This window comes from Rhamphochromis longiceps, linkage group LG7 (genome assembly GCF_057381845.1).
Source record: "Rhamphochromis longiceps isolate RC_006_pf linkage group LG7, R_longiceps_female_GT1.1, whole genome shotgun sequence".
Lineage (NCBI taxonomy): Eukaryota > Metazoa > Chordata > Actinopteri > Cichliformes > Cichlidae > Rhamphochromis > Rhamphochromis longiceps.
The window spans coordinates 40,472,679-40,494,371 of record NC_140563.1 but is presented as its reverse complement, the minus strand read 5'-3'; the positions used below and the strand labels follow the sequence as shown (position 1 = coordinate 40,494,371).

Genomic DNA, 21,693 nt, shown 5'->3' with positions numbered 1-21,693 from the left:
ACCTACTTCTGGATGAACTGAATGAACTTATCATTATCTAGCACATTCCTGAAAGTCACTCAATGCTGAATTCACAAAAACAGCTTAGAAGATCATTGTTTAAACTAGACCTAATTTTTAAATCACGTTTTAAAATATGATTATGTGGGCAACAAGACAGAGTGGTATGCAATAAAACTGCAGATATCTCAATAAGGCAAGTTAAAGGGTGCACAAAGGTTGAATGACGAGAGAATTTCACCAATTTATTTTTCAGGCTATGAACTTTTATTTCTGTACAGACGGAAACATCAAGAAAATGACAAGTCTCTCTAAGTATATTTTCTACCATAATGACGTAAATTTAAAATAAGCCAGTGAAAGAATCTTTAGACTAACTGAGCATACTCTGAAAAATAAACTGCTGGACTTAAACAGGGAGCATTTTACCCAGCGCACTTGAACACTTTAGTCTGCCAGTATCTCGACGGTGTTTTAAACTAGAAGCAGAAAGTGGACGGTTAAATGACGAGGAAAAAAAAGCTCCAATAAATAAAACAGAGCCATATGTCCTTATGCATAAGAGGATACACTCTAAGTCGCTTTTGCCTGTCATAAACTGCGAGTAGGAGCGTCAGCTAATGGACAAGTGCAGGCAGAAGAGTGAGTCATACCAGTCTGCTCACAAGAACCTCATTTTCTGCCAGATCCTGTGTGATGTATGTCTGCAAGTGTGCGCGTTAGAGAGAAACAGTGAAAAACACGGAGACGAGCAACATGCATGGCGGCAGCTTAGCCGAGTGCGTGCGAGAGAGAGAGAGAGGAGTGCAGCAAAGAGAACAGTAGGTTTGTTGAGCAGCTCCCACAGGACAAGAACATCTTTCCGAGACGTGCTTTTAGCTGATTATGCAGACAGCGCAGCTTACATTCCACATGTTAGACAGCTTAGGTGTTACTTCACTGACAAATCTTTATTGGAACAAAACAAAACAAAAAAACAGAAAAAAGAGTGCTCTTGCAGCACCTCCAACACTTCATAAATTACAGCATTAATAACTTGTTTTTAAATTGGGACATTTTAACTGTATGTGTTTTTAATACACTTCAAAATGCTTTTAAAAATACTGGCCTGTAAACAGTCTTTTCCCTGTCACCATTTTTTGCTTGACGACCTCTTAGAACCATCCTGTGGAAAATCACTGCACAGTAAAACCTAAAATCTTGAGGTCAGAAAAATAAATACTAATATTTACTAATATAATGCATAAAAATACTACAAGAATTAAATTTTAAAGTTTTTTTCAGCCAATAAGATAACATTCAGATATTCAGAACATTGCATGAATCCTCTGTCAAACCTTACGATAACATAAAAACACTACTAAAGGCAAAATGCAAGTAACAACAAGGTATCTAAGTGATACAGCACAAGATGATGCATGTATACTTCAGCTGCACATTAATAAATATGACATTAAACTGATTCTTATAAATGTAGGAGGCACAGAATCGTTTCCATTTATGACTCAAATCATTCATGGTGCTTAAAATTCAGACGCGTGCTCTGAATTGCCTTCTGGCGTCATTTACATGGAATTCAGATGGCGTGCCAAGTGAACGCTTTCAAAAATAACCAGGTTAGTGTGTGTATGTGTGCGCGTGTGAGACTTGCATACTAAAAGGAGGCAAGTCGGTATGACGAACTGTTGCTAAGCACTGTTGGTTGCTAGGTGGTGGTGGTGGGGGAGACAGGTTTGCAGTCAGTGATGGAATCTGAGGGTTTACCTCGATTTTCATCCGTGCACGTGTCCCCCCTGGATGGATTTTTATTTTTTGGAGCTTTTTCACATTCTGCTCTCATATATACAAACACATAAATGAGCACAAGGGAATTTTAAGCAAGAGGCAATGTTCATATAAAGATTTTCTCGTCAAAAATCTGGTCAATGTTTTTAAAATGTTGCATATTACTCATTAAAAAAGGCAGAACACAAACATCCGTTTGGCAGTTTCAGAGTCAACAACTGAAGAATGACTCATTTATCTCGTCTCCCATTGCAGTCATCAAGGAAAGCTGCAGAATATCTGGCAGAGGAACAGACAGAGGGAAAACCAGCACTCTCTCCGGCTTTCCCCGGGATGATTACTGTATTATATACAGCGGGGGAAAGCCTCACAGTTTGCTGGCTTCCCTCGGCGTGTCTTAAGATATTCTCCAGCGTTTTCTGCACAGGCATGTGTGACTTTTAGTAGAGTTTTTAGGTGCATCATGGAGCATACTGTGCATCCCTAGCTGGTGTCACTTCTGCCAGATAGGGTGTGATCCCGCTGGGTAAAGGTGACGGTGGGGGGGTTGGCAGGGCGAGACACGGGCAGCCATTTGTACTCGAGGTTCTGCATTGGAGGGTCCAAACACCAGTCAAAGTTGTTTAACAGGTACACGCACGCTTCCTGGCAGCGAAACACAAAAATACTGTTTTCTGGTTGTGCTTGCTCCATTTTACATAAACGAAACTTATGTAGAGTGAAGAGCTACATGGGTGTAAGTGACAATTTTCTATTTTAAAGCCGAGCGAAAACAAAATGTTAAAACTGAAGGCACTTGGCAGACCTAGAGCATCCACCAACGCTGAATAAGTCTCCAACTTGCAAAGCTACAGCCTCCACATCACTTCAAGCCTGTTTTTGTGTGTTCCTTTCCAGGTTTGAAAATAGCAATGCAACAACTTTTACCAGGCAAGCTGTAATGGAACATTTGGTCCTTTAGACCTGGAATCAACAATGCTTACATTCAGACACAAAATCGTACAGTTAGAAACACATTTTCCTTTGAGCAACACAGAAATTTGCATAATTTGAGGAGAAGACCTTTATTTCATTCCATATCATTTCTCTCAGTGTCACTCCTTTGTATTCCCTTCTCTTTCACTCATTCAATATATTGTTCTAGTCATCATTCTGTTTTATATATAACTATTATTCCATTCTATTACTCTATTTTAATATTTTCCAAATAACTCTATTCTATTTTGTTTAATTACTTTTTGTGCTATTTGTATTATTTTCTATTTTACTGTATTTCAATTTTCACTTCTGTTCAGTTCGTCTAGATTCTTTGCTTTCCCTCCAATACCCCATCATTCTATTGTATTATATTTGTTGTATTTATTCTATTCTATTTCATTACTTTCTATTTTATTATGTTTTTTCTACTGTGTTTCATAGCATTTCACATAATTCTATTCTCTTGTATTCAATTCTATTACTTTTTTCATGTAATTATATATATTCCTATTTTAATCTATTTTCTTCTATTCCACATAATTCTACATTCTATTCTATTATTGCCAGTCTATTATTCTATATTATCCTATATTATGAAGCATTACTTTCCATTCTCTATTCTATTTCATTTTCCCCATATATATACTATTCTATTCTATTTTATTCTAGTGAGAGCACTGAGAGCTCAGAACTGGTGATGTCATAGACAACACTCCTTACCGGCTTATCCTCAGCCATGGACCTGTCTAACCAACACATATTTCCCCTGCGTCTCTCCACTTTATGAATGAAGATTTTCCTTGTGAGGGGGAGGATGAATGAACGGGGAAGGATCAAGGGAGTAACGGAGAGGAGAGGAGAGGGAATGAAGGGAGAATTATGAGAGGGGGGTGGGTAGCGAGGACGACAGGGGGAAGGATGAAGTGAGGCGATGAGTCACATCTCTGACCTAGATCCCTGCAGTCTACTTTTTACTCTGGTCATGCCCTCATCCTTCTGTGTGTGTGTGTGTGTGTGTGTGTGTGCAAATGGTCACCCTGCTGAAAGCCAAGCAGATGTACTTTAATCTGCCAGTCTGATCTTTTCTGTAATTAAGCACGGTAAGAGACGTAATCAAACACATGCATCATTAAAGCAAAGCAGATAGCTCTGTTATAAATTTATCATAATTAACTATTTAAAGACAGGATTAACAACTTAAAAACTGAGATAAGGGAAGATTCTGTTTGAGCAGCAAAATAAAAGCAGTAAAAATATAGTGTACATTTGTGTTGTGAAGCAGCATCAAACACTGTTTCAGTCCTCTCTAAACTAAGAGGCAACGCTGCTGATGGATGCCAGTCTGTATCATTTAATTTAGAATGTACTTAAAAATATCCAGTAAAGTCAAATAAAAGAAATTTTATTAAAACTGTACACATCAAAAGTAGAATAATTTTTATAAATGTAAATTAAATATATAAAAGTGTAAATAGTAAAACAGGAAGAGAACACCTGTGCGATCTATTCCGAGCTCTACATCTATACAGCTTTAATAAACTACATCATTTCTTAAGCATCTGCATTTAACACTTTTTCATTTTTTTAAGTATCAGAGAGGTGGTAATTCTACTTTGTGTATTCACTACTGTGGCCAAATATATCGATATCTCCAGAGACAGAGACAAATCATGACAATCGTAAATAATCCAAAACAAGCAACTGATTATCTATGATGAGTAATCCAATTTGAAACAATAACTGTCCTGCTGAAGAGGGACAATAGCCGAACGAGGAGAGACATTAAACTGCTTTGAACTACACCTGAGCTCCACTCAATCACACCCAACATTTTCAGTGACTCATAAGTGTGAGTGCAGGGTTGAGTCATCCCTCACTGTTGCATTTTAGATAGCGTGCATTAACACCCCCATGTATCTTGCTGTTTTTACTGTTAAATAATCTGAGAACAAAAACATATAAATGATGTCTTAGTGCAGTGGTTCCCAATCTTTTTTTGCTGGGCCCCCCTTTGTTTTACAAGAAAAATGTTTGCACATCCTCCAACCACACACACCCATATTTTGCTCCATTGCGGGGTTTTTTCACACCTCAAACATTTAGTAAACAATTAAACAAATACAAGTAATCTGCAATAAATTACAGGTAGTAATAAAATAAACTACTAACTCTTTTAGGCTACGTCCGGACCTACACGGGTATTTTTGAAAATCACCGAAAATGGAGATTTTTTAAAACTCATTTTTTTGCTTTTACGTGTGGACGAGGAATACAGAGTTAGTCACGCAACATCAAAGGTATGTGCCTTTTTTCACGTCACGCTGTGCGCCCCGTTTACATGAGATGAATTGCAGAATGGCAGATAGAGACAAAATACTGTCAATCTTACTATCTTTAGGTTTTACACGCTTACATTTACACACGAAGTTACTGTCCCTCCATTTAGAAAGGCAGAGTCACGGTGTAATTATTTTACATGTAGTTTTTTTTTTCATGTGTAATAATATTCAACGTTGCTATCAATGCATTTTTCAAAAAATGCCTCTCTGTGCAAAATGGGTTTAAAAATATAAACAACTTTAGGATACTGTTAGTCCATGATTTGAACAGCCCAGCGCTGCTCGAGACACAGGGAAAACCAATTCTGCAGGGAGACCTACCTCGGCACTTGTGCAGGTGAAACCAAAGGGAAGACCTGCTTCACCATATTTTCTAGTCTTTGGCTTAGAATGAAGTTGGTTTGGAAGCATATTCAGCGATGCTTCATCTCCTGCTTTGCGTTTCTGTGGGCGCCCTGTGCTAGCAATGTCTTTCAGTGAAGAAAACAGGACAGCTCTTGACCTTGGGAGACTGCTGCCCACTGGCTAACAATAAAATGCAAAATATGAGCCCTGTCACCCATCCAAAGATTTTTCTTTTTTTCAGAAATGTGCTTGCTCTTTTAGATGTTTACTGGCAAAGTCTATTATTTTTGTTTGTTGGTTGGTTATAGACTTTGACAATGATGCACCTGCCTCCTCAAGAGCAGCGGTCCAAACCCCCGGGCCATGGATCGGTACTGGGCCGTGAGGGCTGAGGCTCGGGTGTGAAATTTATGGTTTTCATGTTTTTTACCATTAACTCGGTTTCCCTGGATCTTTTCCTGTGTTGCAGTTGTGTGTCTTATTTTGAAAGAAATATTTACGTGTTACCATTGCGACCAGAAAGCATTAAGGGGCAGAGAGGAGGATGTTACTCTTAATGTTGTTGGCACATTTCAGGAGGACGCTGCTAATAAAGTTACACAATTACACAGTGAATTCGCATTTATTATTATAGTTACAAAATACCACCGTTTTTGTCTTGGTGATATCATTTTATTTTGTTGTATTTATCCGCGACACCTTAAAGGCTGGCCCATGAAAATATTGTCTGACATTAAACTGGTCCATGGCACAAAAAGGTTGGGGACCGCTGCCCAAGAGGGTTCCTCACTTGGTGAGGTGTTGTGAAGCAGTTTTTCTCAACCATGAAAATAATTCTGTGATCATCCACATCAGTTGTCTTCTGTGGTCTTTCACTGAAGCAGTTTTTCTTTTTTGGTTTTTAGCCACTCCTGAAATTTTTGCTATCACTTTGATACGTTTGCTTTTCATCCTTTACTTGCATTCGATATATTTTTAGATTTTATATTGCCAGTACCAGCAAAAAGCTACCAAATGCAAGTTAAACAACTCCAAGGCTTAAATGTCCATGAAAATGCCGATCAGTCAATTGCACAATAAGTTTTCAGCCTCTGAAAATGGGCGATTATATCTATAAAGAATTTCCCCTAGGGATCAATAAAGTATTCTGATTCTGATTCTATAAAAATCGCTGTAATTCCTAAACAGTTAATGCAATACTTACTTTAAACCCCTTGAAATAAAGCTGAAAGCCTGCACATCAATAACATCCTGATTATTTAATTAAAAATAAACTGAGTAGGTGAACTAGTTTAACTAATTAGTTTTAGTAGATTTTAGTCTAAGTAGATTTATTAGCCAACTACATTTTGTACAGATATAGTTAAATACTAATCACACATATATGCTCTGCTTTTCCTGGGTGTGTGGGAGATATTCCTGTGTGTCCTTCATTGCGGTAATGTTAGCATCTGAGTACCTCTTTTGAGGAGGTTTAGAAAAAACTGAAACACCGTTCTAACAGTGCTCTGAGAATCCAGACTGAGTTATTACAGTCACACTAATATATGACAGAGCAATACAAGAACAAAAACGCTCCTTTACTTCAAAGTCTTGTACACAAGCAAGCGTTGTTGTCTTGTGAGCAAGGGGATTTTCTTTTCCTGAGGCATGCATGCATGCAGCTAGGCTTTTCATGGCCATCGAAACATTTAATTCATATTTATGAGTAATTTAACAGGACTCTTGTTTTGAAAAGAAACATTGTAATACATAAAAATTCATGGTGCTAACGTTATCAAATGACCTACTGGATAAAATCTGTAGCCATTTCAACCAAATCTTTGGCAAATATGCAGAAATAAGAAGCCTGCTTTCATCTACCACAGCCTAAAAACAAAGCTGGTCACAGATAAATCTGTAAATCAGTGACAACTGAAAGTCTGTAATATTTCCTGGAAATCCACTGGCTCACAGTATTTGTTGTTGACTTGGTGTCACCACTTTGACTTTCCAGTGTCAAGCTGACAACACATACGCACACGTTTATTTACGTGCCCTCCTCTTTCTAGAAGGAATGCCCCCACATGGGAAATTAAATCTCTTTGCTTCCTGTTGTCACACCTGTAACACACCTGTCTTGTTCTCATGGCTGCGTGTGTATATGCGTGTGCCCAGTATATAGGCAACGGCAGCTATGGTGAATATGCCTTTGGGATTGTGAGGTGGTTAAAAGGGGACAGTCAGTGCCCGGATCTTTCCCTCTGGTATATCTAATAAACACACAGCCAGCCAAGCATTTCGTCATTCCCATGAGCAGTGCTCTATTTACTGAATGGTTGGGGGATGGTTTCCTTCTCTGACTGGTTTTTCCACTGTGTGTGTGTGGGCATGTGTGTTGGGGGGGTTGCACAGCCACAATCAGTTGAGCCGCAGCTGTCATCCACAGCTGGCTCGCTGTGAGCGTTTTTCCCAGTGCACTTCAGAGAAAGGTAAAGTAGTTGACCTGTTCTGCTAATGAAGCTCTGCTAACTCTGTGTTAAACTGTAGGCTATAAAAGAAAGATGCGGCCACCAGGTCTAAAAAAACCCCAAAACAATGAAGCCAATACAGAAGTGCTGCAAACCTGGACTCTAATGTCTAATGGCCAGCCGGGGGTTGAGTTCTTTGATTACCCAAGGAAAAAGGCCAGTTACATATCAGTCAATTACCTTTCTGCTCACATGGCATGCAATCTCAGTGGACTCTTTATTGGTAACTCTGTGGGCTCAATCACTGGTTTCACGTCTTAATATATATGTCATGATGTCTATGTTGTAACTTGTGGTCCTTGCTAGTATAGGGTTGGACCGTAGCCACAGTTTCTTGTTCTTAGCAGACAAAGTTCAATGTGTTGTGTGTTCAATACACATTAGTTGGAGCAAGTAGGTATTTAAGCTACTGCTACCTTTCTATCATCTTGAAGCAGTCTGGCCGGACTCTAGTCTTTTTTGGACGGTTCTCTATAAAACCTAGAGATGGTTGTGTGTGAAAATCCCAGCAGATCAGCAGTTTCTGGATTACTCAGACCAGCCCATCTGACGCCAACAACCTTACCACATTCAAAGTCACTTAAATCACCTTTCTTCCCCATTCTGATGCTCTGTCTGATCTAAGGAAGGTCATATTGACCATGTCCATACATTAATGAGTGTTTGAACAGGTATACCAAAATAAGTGGCCCCATGGTGTGGAGGTTTACACATTCGCTTAGCAAGCAATTCTCCTTTTGAATTGCGTCAGAAAGGAGATCCAACATAAAACTTTGCCAACTTTGCATGTGGAGCAACTTGCTGTGGTGACCCCTTGTCATTAAGGAGCAGCTTATCAAAGTAGCTTGATAAACTGCTATGCACAAGGTAGCATTATCCTCTGTTTCTCTGTTCTGACTCACACGTTTCATCTACGTTATATTTCCTCTAACTTTGAACAATAACAGCATCTGTCAGTTTACTAGCTTAAGCTATTACTGTAACCGCTACAAATAGCAACCTCTTTACAAATGACAGATATGGTTAGTTTAGACCCCCCTCCCCCATTTACATACACAATTAATTACAGTTAAAATAATATCTAAACATACAACAATAACTGAATCCTTTAATCACACTTAACACAGATGCAGTAAACAGGTTCACGCTTAGCTGTTTTTGCATTAAAGGATTGACATGAGAAGCTCGAATCAGATCTCAGTGCAGGAAAATTTAGTAAAGATGCTGTTACAGTGGGGCAAAAAAGTATTTAGTCAGCCACTGATTGTGCAAGTGCCCCCACTTAAAATGATGACAGAGGTCAGTAATTTGCACCAGAGGTACACTTCAACTGTGAGAGACAGAATGTGAAAAAAAAATCCATGAATTCACATGGTAGGATTTGTAAAGAATTTATTCGTAAATCAGGGTGGAAAATAACTATTTGGTCACCTCAAACATGGAAAATCTCTGGCTCTCACAGACCTGTAACGTCTTCTGTAAGACGCTTTTCTGTCCCCCACTCGTTACCTGTATGAATGGCACCTGTTTGAACTCATCATCTGTATAAAAGACACCTGTCCACAGCCTCAAACAGTCAGACTCCAAACTCCACCATGGCCAAGACCAAAGAGGTTTCGAAGGACACCAGGAAAAGTATTGTAGACCTGCACCAGACTGGGAAGAGTGAATCTACAATAGGCAAGCAGCTTGGTGTGAAAAAATCAACTGTGGGAGCAATCATCAGAAAATGGAAGACATACAAGACCACTGATAATCTCCCTCGATCTGGGGCTCCACGCAAGATCTCATCCCGTGGGGTCAAAATGATCATGAGAACGGTGAGCAAAGATCCCAGAACCACACGGGGGGACCTGGTGAATGACCTGCAGAGAGCTGGGACCAAAGTAACAAAGGTCACCATCAGTAACACACTACAACGGCAGGGAATCAAATCCCGCAGTGCCAGACGTGTTCCGCTGCTGAAGCCAGTGCATGTCCAGGCCCGTCTGAGGTTTGCCACAGAGCACATGGATGATACAGCAGAGGATTGGGAGAATGTCATGTGGTCAGATGAAACCAAAGTAGAACTTTTTGGTATAAACTCAACTCGTCGTGTTTGGAGGAAGAAGAATACTGAGTTGCATCCAAAGAACACCATACCTACTGTGAAGCATGGGGGTGGAAACATCATGCTATGGGGCTGTTTTTCTGCCAAGGGGACAGGACGACTGATCCGTGTTAAGGACAGAATGAATGGGGCCATGTATCGTGAGATTTTGAGCCAAAACCTCCTTCCATCAGTGAGAACTTTGAAGATGAAACGAGGCTGGGTCTTCCAACATGACAATGATCCAAAACACACCGCCCGGGCAACAAAGGAGTGGCTCCGTAAGAAGCATTTGAAAGTCCTGGAGTGGCCTAGCCAGTCTCCAGACCTCAACCCCATAGAAAATCTGTGGCGGGAGTTGAAAGTCCGTGTTGCTCGGCGACAGCCCCAAAACATCACTGCTCTCGAGAAGATCTGCATGGAGGAATGGGCCAAAATACCAGCTACTGTGTGTGCAAACCTGGTAAAGACCTATAGTAAACGTTTGACCTCTGTTATTGCCAACAAAGGTTATGTTACAAAGTATTGAGTTGTATTTTTGTTATTGACCAAATACTTATTTTCCACCCTGATTTACGAATAAATTCTTTACAAATCCTACCATGTGGATTCATGGATTTTTTTTTTTTCACATTCTGTCTCTCACAGTTGAAGTGTACCTCTGGTGCAAATTACTGACCTCTGTCATCATTTTAAGTGGGGGAACTTGCACAATCGGTGGCTGACTAAATACTTTTTTGCCCCACTGTATAGGTGCCGTATCTCTGTGGTTTGCATAACGTTTTAACGCATATGGCCTACATATTCCCCAAAAAACCCCAAACAAGACACTGAATTTTTGTTTGACTGCGGCAAACACAAATATCTTTTTAAGAGGATTATGAAGTTTCTATTTTTACATTTAATGATAACTCTTTAACTAATTTAACTAAACGTTTAAGACTTGTTTACACAACATCTAGAAATTATATTGCTGATGTTCAGCATCCGGAGTGTGAAAATCTAAATTAAGAACTTCTTGTCAATTCTTTTTTGAAAGATATTAGTTTTGTTAGTCAAATTATTGGGGACAACTACAGACAACCTAACTGGATGCCTCAGTCTCACATCAGTAATATTTCGCTCAACTGAGACCTTACTTCACATCTGATCAGCTGCATCGCTTGCTTCGTCTCTAAAGAGGATAAATCCATTGCAAGTAAACTTTCCATCGACTTTTCAGCCGATTTCCCTCCACATGTAACCCAGAAGCCCAAAATATAAAATGCAGAGCTGAGGCTCAGAGACCACAAATCTTTCAACAAGCCATTAAATGCACCAGAGTCTCAGAGAGGAAGTAAAAAAAAAACCCCAAACCCCCCCAGAACCCACATAAAAAACCTTTTATGTTAAAGAAGTCACTTTTACAGTGATAATTAAAGAGTGTGTGTCGATGTATTCTTTGTCACGCTTGTGTGTGAAGGTCACCTTCAGAAAGACGTTGGTAAGTTTAGCTCCGATGCAGCTCCTGGGCCCGTTGCCAAAGGAACACAGGAAGTGCTCATGGCCTTCGTTCCTGCATATGCAAAACACAAGAGCTACAATTAAATTTTGCATAGGGTAGACAAATCAGAGATGCAAAAATCAATCAATAATCTATCTTGAACAGACTTCACAAACGTCAATCAAAAGGTATATCTTGAAAAAATGATTTTTAAAAAAGATGCACGTTATGCAAACTTATCCCAAATGGTATTTGAGGTTGTTTAAAAAAAATAGCTATTTAAAGTTGTGTTTCATCCATGAGAAATTCACAGCATGGCATATGACCATATTTAAATCTGATATAGACCAACCAGAGATGTATCTTGTAGATTTTTTTGTCAATACAAAGTATTTTTTAAGTTAGTTGTTCAAACTAAAACACCCTGACTGTTTTTTTCAGGTCATTGTTTCACTTTATGTTTCACTTTACTAATGACAAAAAAAAGGGCACTAAGAGAAAGCAGGTCTCCCACCAAAGCCAATTCTCTCATCTCTCACTTTTAAAGACAATGAACTGCAGCTTCTCTGTGGGCTCTTCTTTTGCCCACACTCCACCTCTGCACCAAGTTTTATGGCTTTGTAGTTGTTTGTCTATCTGATAGAAATGCTGACAAATGGCACCAATCGCTTGCCTCCATCTCAGCTCTTGGCTGGGTGAAGAAAAAATGTGTACAAAGAATAAGGAGAGCATTGCTGCACGGTGATGCTCATCATCAAAAACTCTACAATGCATCATATAAAACACCCAGAATTCTCGATCAATCCAGCTGACCCCTCTCTCTTTGGCACAAAAGACAAATAAATTAGACCTCAAAGGAAACCAACCAAGAGTGCAGCTTAGAATGAAGTTCCACAAGACAAATGAACAAAAATCAGGGACCCAACTTTACTTCATCATGCCTGCTTTCTAATATTTCTTAAAAATATACTTAAGAAAGCAGGTCCTTTCCAACCATTACTCAATATCCATCTGATGCAGGCCGTGTCTTGCCTCTAATGGATCCTGTCTTCCTGAAACCTGAGCTCTGATTAAAAGCAAACAGGAAGCATTAGTGGTGCGTATAGTCTGGGTCCACTGTGTCAGATGGTTTGTGTGTGTGAGAAGTGTTATTATTAGTGTCCTCGCTAGCATCTGACTAATGGTTTAATGTACTATTAGGTACATCCTGAAACAGTAAGATGTGCGGCGTACACTATAGGAAGGGAAAGGAAGTCTTACCAAGCACTCCATCGTAATGCTATATCAAATATGTTGAGTGGATAGGAAGTGAATCAGAGCAGTATACTCTTGTGTGAAGTATAATTCATTTTTCTGCAATAAAGTATAATGAGAAAGCTCTGTGAGAGATCATGACTGAGGCCAAGAGGGCATCATCAGATTAATTATTAGATAGGGAAGACAGGGAAGAGGACGAACAAATAGCTGCAGATCACTTAAAAACTCTCATCATTTATTTTCATTTGCATCTTGTTGCATTTAAAGTTCAATGGCAAAAAAAACCCTACATCAAAGTTGCACTCACCAGTCACTTCATTAGGTACACCTGTTCAACTGCTTATTAACACAAATATTAACAGCATTAATGACCTGCTGAAGTTCTAAGTGAGAATCAGAATGAGGAAGAAAGGTGATTTAAGTGACTTAGAAGGTAGGATGGTCGTCGGCACCAGATGGGCTGGTCTGAGGATTTCAGAAACTCATGATCTACTGGGATTTTCCCACATAACCATCTCTAGGGTTTACAGAGAATGGACCAGAAATGAAAATATCCAATCCAAGAAGGCAGAGCAATGGTTCTCTGCCTTGTTGATGCCAGAGGTCAGAGGAGAATGGCCAGACTGGTTTGAGCTGACAGGGAGGCAACAGTAACCTTGCAACAGCAGAATAAGACCATGACAGATGCTACTTCTGTTGGCTAAAAACAGTAAATGTAGGCTACAGTTCACGCAAGCTCACCAAAACTGGACAACAGAAGACTGTAAACAGCAACAGTTCGGGCTGGTGGTGTGGGGAATATTTTTTTAGCACACTTTGCGCACCTTAGTACTAACTGAGCATTGTTTAATGTCCATCCCTTTATGACCAACACACCCATCTTCTGATGGCTGTTTCCAGCTTGATAACATGACAATGCAATTACCGTACTCAAATGGCTTCCAACACATCTCAATCCAATAGAGAACCTTTGGGATGTGGTGGAACGGGAGGGTCACATCATGGATGTGCAGCTGACAAATCTGCAGCAACTGTGTAAAACTATCATGTCAACATGGACCAAAATCTCTGAGGAATGTTTCCAGCACCTTGTTGCATCTACGCCATGAAGAATTAAAGCAGCTCTGAAAGCAAAAGTGGTCCAACACAGTACTAGCAAGGTGCATCTAAGAAAGTGAAGTGTGAGTTTATAGCCTAGCTCACGTGCCAAACTTGAGGCTTAGGAACACTAGTGCACAAACTAATGGGCAGCATCTTGAATTCTATGTGTCATTTATATGCAGTCTATTATTTTAAAACGTAAAGCCTATTATCAAAACTGTTATACTTAGTTCAACTAGACTATGACAAACTCCTGGCATTATCTTTATGAACTGGTGACTCTGGTTTGTGTCGTTTCTAAGAATTCATACAGTGGCTGACGTACGCAAACACAGACATTTCAGATAATTTCTACTTCAAATTAAAAAAAAGATGTCTCTCACTATTTTTGGAGACAAGAAGAAAAGTCCCTATTCTCGGATTTATGTGAAACTAGCAACACAGCCCACTGCAATAGCTAAGATTTTTATCTGTGCTTGGTAGCATTTCTGATTCACTTATCTAGGGCCAGAGTCTGTGTGGGCGTTGAGCTGATAGGATGTTAACTTGCCAGCTCCAATATTTGCCTCCAACAGGAAAAGCACACATACACAATATACGACGAGTATGAACGGGAACACACACGGTAGATAATACACCCAGCTACTGCCCAAAAAAATAAAAAATAAACAGATGAAACTGTGGTGATTGTAGGTGGGCTTGTTATGTAACAGGACTGCAGTCATTAAATTAAACAGCCAGGTGGCAAGAAAATGAGCTGGGCAACTATCAAGAGAGACAGGAAACCGGTCACCAGGAAGACTGGCAGATGGAAAACCAGAGACAGGAACAGTTGGGAGGAAAGGGAAACAAACACGGTGATAAATGAAAAATAAAGACAAGCAAAGACAGGCAGCAGAGGTTTGCACGGCAAGGATGAAAGATATATCAGCTTTGGTCGCACAGATCGCTTCTCAGGGTTCAATAAAATTTACTGACAGTAAGAAATATCAAAAAGGTGACCAGAATCATCCATACAAATATACACATCTTCTTAATGTGGATGACTCACACCTTTATTGAGGTATAGTCAAACTTCTAGCGCCTACACTCCACGTTTCATCTTTGTCTTTTGTTTTTTTTTGTGCAGTTTCTTATTAATGACTTTTCTAGAGTTTTCTTTTACATCAGACTATCTCAAGGAAAATCTCCTCTGACTCACTCCTTAACCCTGCACCATCTTACCTGATGCTCACACACGCAGACACAAAGCATGCCATCTATTCATTCATAGATTTCTCTTCTCAGCTGAGTGCTCTGTTCACACACTTCAGAGTATTTAAAATGGTGTCCATTTCCAGGCTAAAAGTATCTGCCTGTTAGGCAGACTGAACAGATTTTTGACTCTTTTTTTTTTTTTTTTGCGCTATAAGTATCTAGTTGGATCTACGTCTTAAGTTATTAAGCTGTTTTAGGATAATTTCTTTTTTGAGTTTGTGTACCATCTTCCATCTGTGTCTCCTTACTTCACAGATGGAAGACCCCCAGTTCGAGACCAGAAAGAAGCACAAACCCAGCCTCAGGGGGTAAGAAGCTAGTGTGCTCCCAGTGCTGGTTCCCAGCTCCGATAAATGGAAGGGCTGCATTAAGAGGGGCGTCTGGCATAAAATCTGTACCAAACCAAATATGTGGAATCGTCTGGTGTGACGACCCCTTGGGAAAAGGTAGAAAGTACCTTCTACTTTAATACCTGAGAGAGTTAATCTATGCTGTAAATGCAAACCCCTCTGAAATCCAATGCCGTAACCTGACTAAAGCTCGCACTGTGACTGTTGAATTCAGCACCATCAATTCCTCCTGAGCTTTTCCGGCTATTTCTTCTGCTTCCATTTTTCAAACCGATCGGAAGATAATGGATCAGCTCAAAGAGAGAAACTCCAAACTGCCAACTGTAACATTAGATTGCTTCATTTGGTGTGATGGTTTTATCTGGTTTAAAATAAAAGTCAACACGTAATTAGGTTAGTTTTAACAAGATAAGAGTGAAGAAGAGGTCTCTACACACACCTTCAAAAATGACAACTGATGGCAGTAGATTTCTCTGCTCAACAAAAAAGTAAATAAAGTAAATATATGCAGTATATATAAGAAATTCAACATTATTACTGTTTCATCGCAAAAAGGATGGGAGCTTCTCTGACTCATTCTTCTGTAACCCATCACACTCTTTCCCAGGGCATCATGGGAGAGAAAAAAGCTTCTCCCCCCACTCTACACACAGACACACACTCACAGAAATACACACAGGGGAATCCCTATTGGTGAAGATACTGACAGGTGACCAGTTTCCATGGCAGCAGCTTCCTTCCTACATACATACATTCATAGTTTTTTTCTCCACTCTCTGTCACATGAGAGAGAGAGCATGAATGACAATAAACAGTTGAATGAAGGAAGTGAATGAACAGATGAATGGCTGACAGAGAATGAGCCAGCTTGGGTTTCATTTTACCAGAGCAGGTAACAGACAGAGAGTCTTTATGCATCTCCTTTTGTATTCAGAAGGCTTTTTTATTTTACTTTCCCAGCAGACAGTCTGAGCAAGTACATGTAAAAGCGATGCAGTCAGACTTGTGTGCTCAGGCGCTGTTATCTATCTGCATTGGTTGCTATAGTAAAGACGTGGGCGTATGTATATAAAGTACTAACCAGCACTCTTTTCTGCTTTGCGGTCATAAAACAAGTTGTAGAACAGACTATTGATTTAATCTTGCTGTCATCTATTTTAAGAGTGCATTTCTATCCAGTAAAACTGTGCATTTTAGTCTGACCGCAGCAAATGTGGCCTAAACCCCCTCAGCTATTCTTAAAGTTATCATTGAAACAGGAAGTTATTGTGTGGTACCTGCTGCAATTAGTAATCCATTATCTGTGCCTATGTTAATACAGTATAACTTTGTCATTTAGTCACGTCATCAACAGCTTCAGAACCTCTTCAGCTGTTCATACTTTCTGTATAAGCATAATACTGTGCTATAAAGACTGAACATGGTGCATTTCCAACAGGGTGAAGAACCCAACACAGAGATAGTTTTTACAAGGTGCTGAACTGAAAATATAATCGACAACACAGGTATTCACCCTGCCTGCGCAGCAAGCCATTTGGCCATTATATAATGAAGCTAAAGCATTTTGGGGATATGTAAATTGTGACTAGCATTATATTTGCCATATGTGCACCCATCAGGTATAACATTATGACCACCTGCCTAACCGTGTGTTGGTCCCACTCCCAAAAAAGCCCTGACCCATCAAAGCATGGACTCCACCAGACCCCTGAGAGTGTGCTTTGCTATCTGGCACCAAGATGTTAGCAACAGATCCTTTACAGTCCTGTAAGCTCCGAGGTGGGGCCTCTGTGGGTCAGATTTGTTTGTCCTGCACATCCACAGATGCTCGATTGGACTTAGCTGGCGTTTGGGGTGGCTGAAGCTCGAGAGGTAGAGCAGATCATCTACTATTTGGAAGTCCATTTAACTCAACTCATTTTACTCAAACTATTCCCGAATCATTTTTGCTTTGTGGCATGCCTCAAAGCAGGGTCCATTACTATAATTCTTTCTTTTCAGATTTTATCGAGTGCCTTATAAATCACTATACGTATAAATGCACACGGAAGAAAATGCTCTATTATTTATTCTTTTATCTTTTTCTTTGTGTTTTTTTAAACATCTTTTTGTGACGCATTTCCTCGATCCCTGATGTGTCACAGCACTAAAAGCTTCCTCCCACTTACTCTTTCTAATGCTGATTGTGTTTGACTGTGCAAATGTGGCGTGTTTGTAAGTATGTATCAGTAAGGGAGTATAAACAGAACTGCCCGTTTGCTTCCTTCTTGTTTGATCTAAGAAATTTTCAGAATAACAAACAAAACAAAAAAAATTCACCATTTTTTTTAATTTTACCATTTTTTCCATTGGTCCACAAAGTCCTGTCCGTTCTTGAAGCTATTTTGTCAGTTTACAATTTTTTACTCTTTGGCTGTGTGTCAGTCACATTTATTTAATGTGCAGGTCAATCCAGCAACATCAAGAAAACCTATGTTTGAAAAAAAAGCCCATGAAATTAACACCTCATTTGAGGCACAGCTCATATATTTTAAGTCTGTGGGAAAGCCTTGATTAATAATGTTTTTCCCTGAAAGACTGATACATTACCTTTTCAAGGCTGAAGTTCTAGGCATAATTGATTGCTTTTTCTAAAGACATTAATGACTAAATACTGCATGGTTTGCGACTTTCGGTGATGCTGGGAATGACTAGAAACCTTCGTTTTAACCCTCGTGCTTTTTCATGTTCTTGTACAATACTCCTCTTCATTGGTGCTAGGATACCAGAGACACTTTGGTCTATATCTGTAAAGAGCTGTTAACTCGATAATAGTGTTGTCAAAAAAGAAAGGAAAAGATACTAACTGGTCCTCAAAATTACTGTTGGATTATATACTCGTTTGCAACAGTACTGTTACCATTAGTGCTCTCCTCGTGCCCTCCAGTTGACACACAACTTCACACTGCACTGCTGTACTTTCACACTCTATGAGGAATTTTGAGAGGTCAGTAGCGCTCCTGTTTCATCAGCACTGAAGTATTAAACCGTTATCATAAATGTTTACCTGGCTGGCGCGTACATTAACATTTGCTGTTTAACTATTAGCAATTGACCATTTACTACTTAGTTAGCAGTTACAACTAAATAAAAAAACGATAACATTAATGTTGGAGTAAGTAGCAAAACATTATCTAATTTCCCTGACTGTAGTTTTAAAAGACAGCATAAGTTTTACAGTATAACATAATTATTTGGGTTTGAAAAGAGTTATTTTTCTCTTAAAGGCAGTCAGCAGATTGAATGTGAGAAAAGTTCATCAGCAACTACACAGAAACAATAGCAGTCTACTTTAACTGCTCTGTTTCATCAGCAACAAAAATATGGTAAGTCACCAGAAGCGCGGCACTACCTCACTGCCCCTCGTCCTTTTGTGTTTATGTGTTGGGTTTTTTTCACTACCATTTTACAATCTTTAAACATTTGTCATATCTACACTTTGCATTAGTGGTGCAATTTTTTGCACCATATCAGGCAACTTAAAAAAATCGTGTTGTCATTGATGTTATTGTTTGCATTGTTCTAATTTCTGTTTTGTAATGACTCTATTTTCCCCCATAGTATTGACAATGGTATCAAGTATTTCCAAGGTGTCGACATCGAGTTTGAAATTCTACTACCACGATGACACTCCTTGACAACTAGAAAATAAAATAAAAGAATGAGAGAAAAGATCCTCACCTTCCGCTCCATCTCTCTGGCAGGAAGGCATCAGGCTCCTGAAACACCTCTGGGTCGCGATGGACGGCATGGCTGATATAAATCACACCAAAATCTTTAGGAACATGAAACCCCATGAGCGTGGAGTCCTACACAAACATACAGAGAGACATATTCACATTATTTTCATATTATTAAATATCATGTGGGTAACAAACTTGGCTTTGAAATGCTTTCCTGGTCTTTTACTGAACGCTTGTGTTACTTTACACTGCATTTTACATGTGTACATACGCACCTGACCTGCAGTGAAAATGGCACAATTGTAAGAAAGAAACTTTTGACTCTTTCCCCCATAAAGACAACATTTGGCAAAAAGGGGAAAGGGTTAAAAACCCTTTTAAACCACAGTGAATAGGCCCCACTTTTAATTCTGAATAAAAACTCAATTTTAAACAAAATATCCCGGGCCCAGTTTTCCATTAAGCCCTGGTGAAAAGAGCCACCTTGGGGCAAAAAGACCAATTGTTGCCCTTTTAAATCACCTTTTTCACTACATCCATTAGCAGCCGCACTAATGGACTGCCGGAGAACATGATCACTGTTTCTCTTTCCTGTGCACACTCATTTTTCTCTCTGCCTCTCTCTGGTGGAGTGGAAAATCTCTTTCATTCTCCCTCTTCTCATTGAGAAATGCCTCAGCACTTGGTTTCATTCTTTCTCCCTCCTCCCCTTTCTCTCATTCACTCTTGCACACAGGTTGTAAAACACCACTGCATATCTTAGTTCCACCTGATGGGAGGATCCACTTTTTTCCACCTGATTGTGAATACTAATGACCACTCATTCTCCTACACACTTCCCTGCACACATAAACATCTCATCAGTCCTTTCAGAGCAGGCACAGCACTTGCCTCTTGCATTTTCTGGCAGGGCATCAGCTATGGCACTGGCAATATGTCATTATTAACAGCCAGTTGTCTTCAAAGTACTGCTTTTCAAACTTTAGCTGGAGTATCTTTAAGTATACAAATATTCTCACAGCTGCTCGAGTCACTGTAGATATTCTAGCGCCCAGTCCTGTAAGTCTTGCTCGTGCATTTGTGTTTATCTTATTTATATCTCTGTATAAACCACTGACGCTGGCAAGAATGGTGCACTGGTATGTTTCACAGGAGTGACAAAACTTTCCACTCCGCTTCAGAGCATCACCAGTTCACTTTACCCTCACTCGAAAACACTGGCACCACCGTCCCCTCCCACACTCGCTTCCTTCCGGAGGGGAAGCGGAGGAAATCGATCACAGAGAGAGATCAATGTCTCTGATTGGACTGTTGCATAAGCCTGTTTGCTGAAGTCACAGGGTTCAAAGACTGCCACGGAGGGAAGAGGCGGACACACTGTTGAATTCCTCATCCTTGGGGTAAAAGCAGTCAGTAGGCGGTAAGTCGAGACGACGTGGGCTTTGACTATCAGGCAGATGTCTGATCAGTGTACAGATTACATTTTACTAGACTTTTCTCAGCAAACACGCCTACAAAATATCAGTTTACATAATCACATGAGAACCAACGGACCATGCACAGCAAACAGGGTGAAAGGAAAAATAATAATACAATTAAACAAACTTTAAGATATTATAATAACTGACACGTGGAGTGGTTTACCTGTGGTAAACCTCACAGCTGGGCGAACCTTCACAGCTGTAGTTGTAAAAGCACACAAATAAAGGTTTCAAGAGGACTTTCACTAACACTGACTGCTACTGTGAGAGAACAGAAGAAGTCTCGAAACGACTGTAAAGTTGAATTACCGCATTTGAAGATATACAATATTTATTTACTAAGTCCTTCTGCAGGACAGCATACACAGACAACGCTCTTAGAAAAGTCTTTCATCTACAGTCAGCTGTCGCCATCTAGAGGAAGGCAGAGCAAGACAAAACAACTAATGCTTACTACAAGTACTACTACAACTACTTCTACCTCAGGATTAAAATTATAAACACAAATACAAACCATAAAATATCTGAAAACACAGGTTTGCTGGGAGGTATTTCAATAGCAACCTGTTCACATGCTGCTAGATTTATTTCCTTTGAATTCAGCAAGTTTTTATTGAAGTGCAAATTGTGCTGACCGGTGATGTCTGAGCAGGCTTTGGTTTCATGCAGGTGAAGAGTTCATGTGGACCAAAAACAGGAAAAGGATTTGCCAAAATGCAATCCACTGAAACTACTGGTCATCTGACAATGACTAGGCTTTTTAAAAATGCAACAATCCGCAACAGTAAACAATCTGTCCCAAAGATTAGTCATTACCCTAAAGGCTAAGTCACCAGACTAACCAATAAGTTCCCAATTTAAGTCATTACTGCTGCAGGGTTGTATTTTTTCAGTTGTTAAATATTCTCATGATGATGTTCACTTCCGCACTCATAAACTTTGGACCTCTGAATAGAACTAAATAGATTCTGCAAAAAGTTTTCTAACTGACCAGAT

At 39.7% G+C, this 21,693-nt stretch overlaps 1 protein-coding gene across 1 annotated transcript in view; it reads right to left on the bottom strand.

Annotated features, from left to right (window-relative positions):
- Positions 1-263: 263 nt before the first annotated feature.
- Positions 264-21,693, bottom strand: part of LOC146665864 (uncharacterized) — a 32,439-nt gene continuing 11,009 nt past the window's right edge. Inside the window, exons 9-11 of the mRNA XM_085413649.1 lie at positions 19,215-19,342; positions 11,514-11,601; positions 264-2,430 (exon numbers count right to left, since the gene is read on the bottom strand). Of these exons, the coding sequence (XP_085269775.1) occupies positions 2,269-2,430; positions 11,514-11,601; positions 19,215-19,342 (378 nt within the window). The 3' untranslated portion in view covers positions 264-2,268. The remainder of the gene's footprint in view (positions 2,431-11,513; positions 11,602-19,214; positions 19,343-21,693) is intronic.